Here is a 3,382-nt window from a genome sequence, read left to right as displayed (position 1 = left end):
GTATAAAATCAATTAAATGAAAAGATAAATAATTAATTTTGTAAATTCTTTTATTAAATACAGAAAATAAACAAAAAATCTTTTCTACAAATAACCGAATGATACAATTTTTTACTGGAAAAGTGTGTCAAATTGACACGAGGGACGAGTGAGGGTTAAAAGCATGAAGAAAATGCTCGAAGTTAGTTAAAAGTCCTCGAATAATATATTTAAAAAAATTTGAATACAAAATTCATTATGTGATTGAATCCCCCATTCCAAAACACGCAATTAAAGAAAGAAGCCTTTTTCCAAAACCCCTAATTCTCGAGATATTCCAGAAAACACGTGCTCCACCCTCAACTTTCAGGTCTTTTTCACTCCTTCAATATCGACGATTGTCGCTAAAAATAATACCTGTGAAATATTTTCCCGTGAACTATCTCTCACACGAGTTTCATCAAAATCAACGTGTCTGGCTTCGATATGTTCCCTTGTGAGTAAAGGAAGAGACGATAGTCAACAATTATTATTAGTACAGGCGAGGTGTGGGAATACAAAAATGCAAAACAGGCACTGAAAGAATCAGGAAGCAAGGAAATGCGATTTATGCTGAGAGAGGTTGGGAACGTTGAAGCATCCAGTAGTAAGGGATTTTAGGGAGATAGATAGAAGAGTTAGGATAGAGGATGTAGTGAGCGGAAGAAAGGATAAGCGGATTGTCTCAAAAAGATAAAAAAAAGAAAAAAGGAGAAAACAGAAAGATGTGCAATAGCGTAATAAGAAATAGATAGAAAAGAGTAGATCGATAAGTAGGATAATAATAAAAGAAATTAGTTAGAATGGATTAAGTTAGCGATGTACAGTTAGGGTAGGTAAATATAAACCAAGTCCAAGCTTCTTAACTGTGAAGCCGAAATAACGAGTATATATTATGTACATATTCAATGGCGCAATATCTGAAATTCATTACCCAAAACAACCACTCCCATCGAGAGAGCTAAAAATATTGTATAAACAGGAATAAACCATTGCAATTTCAGTCTCTGAACTGGGTCGATCATCGATCCAGTTTCGAAAACAGTCCTCGTGCATGCAGCTACGATTATGGAGAGACAAGTTAATTCGTTTTTTTCAAGGCAAATGCGAAATTTCTCAATTCACTTTTTACACAAGAATAATAATTATTAAATTGATTGAATTAAACGACGCGTCTCTCTGGATCGATAAGTGAAACACTTTAAACTTCTCGCTTTACGATGATACAAAATATATTTAAAAATAATCGATATATGTACATGAAAAATTCTTACTTATATGAAATTTAAGAAAAAATTTAAACAAGACTGAATCAGTGCAGAACTGAAATTTCTATAGCGAGTTAACAGGTTAATTGATCGAACTATTGTATAAAAGAAAAATGTTAGAAAAGTGTCAATTAGAATGCGAGAACGTACTTGATGCTCTTAGGTATGATATTACTGCCCCCAAATATGGACACGTTGTTGTACTTGGCGCGAATGTAAATTGGCCCGGAAGATTGATCGATGTCGATTTCCTCCAAGCGAAACGGTTCACACGACGGAATTCCAAGCACCTGTATTCCATTCTTCAAGTATGGTTTCAATGAATTCACACTCTCCTTTATACACTCGCCAAGATGTGGATCGCTTCGATGACATATCTTCAAGAAGGACGCTGAAAATGGGAATCAAATCATCGTCAAATTACATTTTACATTCCACGCGCTAATTTATCATTACTTCACGACACTATTGTGCGAAGATTGTTCATTGTTTTATCTGATAAATGTGAAAAATGAATTTGAAATATTATGCCTCCCTCTCACTTTAATCATTCAACGCGTACTCGAATAATCGTAAAAAAAAAGTTATGTATTCTTAAACGTTGTAAATAAAATTTGTACTTTTATTTTAAAATCTGAAGATAGAGATTGCATATTTTTTAGAAGTAGAAATTCTTCAAATTTGTTTCAATTCTTCAATTTCTTCAAATTCAAGGTTAAATAGATTTTAAATGTGATATGTTTCTTTTTCTATACCAGAAACAAGATCAAGCTTTGTACTTTCATTGTTCATTAGCCTTCAACATTGTCAAGAATTAAGAGTTAGACCTGAATTCTTTCTACACGTATCGCGTGATTTTCTGTACGATTCATCGCGAATTAAATGTGCGCGCTCCAGATGCAGCGTTAACTCCTATACACCGGGTGTTCTTAAAATTCACTACTAAATTCAATCGCCTCTTTCGATAATTTTTTGAAATTTTGCATTCATTTTTATGTCACAATTTTAACAAATAGTACAAACTTCTACAATGATGTTTAAATGAACTAATTCTTCATTTATCAACGACCGTCGATACGATTGAACTTAATTTCTCATTTCATTTCATTTTTCTTTTTCTTTCTTCTTTTTGTTTGTAACTATCGATGTTTTGTCTGTTCTCTATCTATATTTTTGTCACACAAATGAGTCAATACACGCGAAAATAAATAAATAAATATTTGAATAAAATAGTATACTTACGTATTTGTGAAATGGGTAAGACAGCAGGCAAGCAGCCTGTCACGAACAGTATTATCAAGGATTTGTAGAGAGGCATTGTTGTTGCCACGACGAAGTTCGATCACGAAATAATTTCGAAGTGTTTGTCATCGAAAATTGCGAACGTGCCATCGATTGACAATGCGCTGACATTGTCGTTTCTATTCTGCTTCCTTTTATAGATTACGCAATTTAACGTTCTGATGTGTGCTTCGCGCCACTTTTATAGCACTGGTCATTCCTTCACGCCTATTGAGTCTCTTTTTTGCAAGTTAAAGCAGTAATTTAGTAGTAATTTCTATTCTTAATTAAAAATCAGTCAAACTTTTAAAGTATTTAAAAAAAGAAATGATTTATATAAGAAGATATTTGTATCTATTTATACATATCTGGTCTGGGAGTATTATGCTTTTTGTAAAGTGTATGTGTATAGAGTGATTACAAAAATTGCGTGACGCTACATCGGTTTGTTAAATGAAGAAAAATTTTCATAGTAAAAAATGTATTATTTAAAAATCATTTACTTTTTTCTACGTTTAACTATTGATCATATGTACTGATAAATAATTCCATCTAAAAGAATCTAACTAGTCCTCAAATTAAATAAATGTAAAAACCAAAATTCTCAATCTGATTTCATTTATTATTGCTATTTTGTATCTTCGTTTTATCGTTTAGTACCATTAGTGTTATTTCTTCTTTTCTGTTTTCAAGTTATCAATATACAACTTATATGCAACTTAGAATCGAATTTTACATTATTACTGTTCTCCTTCTTTAATATTCTGGTTTCTCTTTCAGTGTGCTGTTTCTCCCTGTTCTTCTTACTTCCCTTA

At 32.1% G+C, this 3,382-nt stretch overlaps 1 protein-coding gene across 1 annotated transcript in view; it reads right to left on the bottom strand.

Annotated features, from left to right (window-relative positions):
* LOC108578483 (protein takeout-like) overlaps nt 1–2,604 on the bottom strand; it is a 6,883-nt gene extending 4,279 nt beyond the window's left edge. The window contains exons 1-2 of the mRNA XM_017941831.1: nt 2,529–2,604; nt 1,437–1,677 (exon numbers count right to left, since the gene is read on the bottom strand). Of these exons, the coding sequence (XP_017797320.1) occupies nt 1,437–1,677; nt 2,529–2,604 (317 nt within the window). The remainder of the gene's footprint in view (nt 1–1,436; nt 1,678–2,528) is intronic.
* Between the last annotated feature and the right edge of the window lie 778 nt (nt 2,605–3,382).

The sequence above is a fragment of the Habropoda laboriosa genome, unplaced genomic scaffold, assembly GCF_001263275.1.
Source record: "Habropoda laboriosa isolate 0110345459 unplaced genomic scaffold, ASM126327v1 scaffold38, whole genome shotgun sequence".
Taxonomy (NCBI): domain Eukaryota; kingdom Metazoa; phylum Arthropoda; class Insecta; order Hymenoptera; family Apidae; genus Habropoda; species Habropoda laboriosa.
The sequence above is the reverse complement of the archived record's forward strand: the minus strand, read 5'-3'. Positions and strand labels throughout refer to the sequence as shown.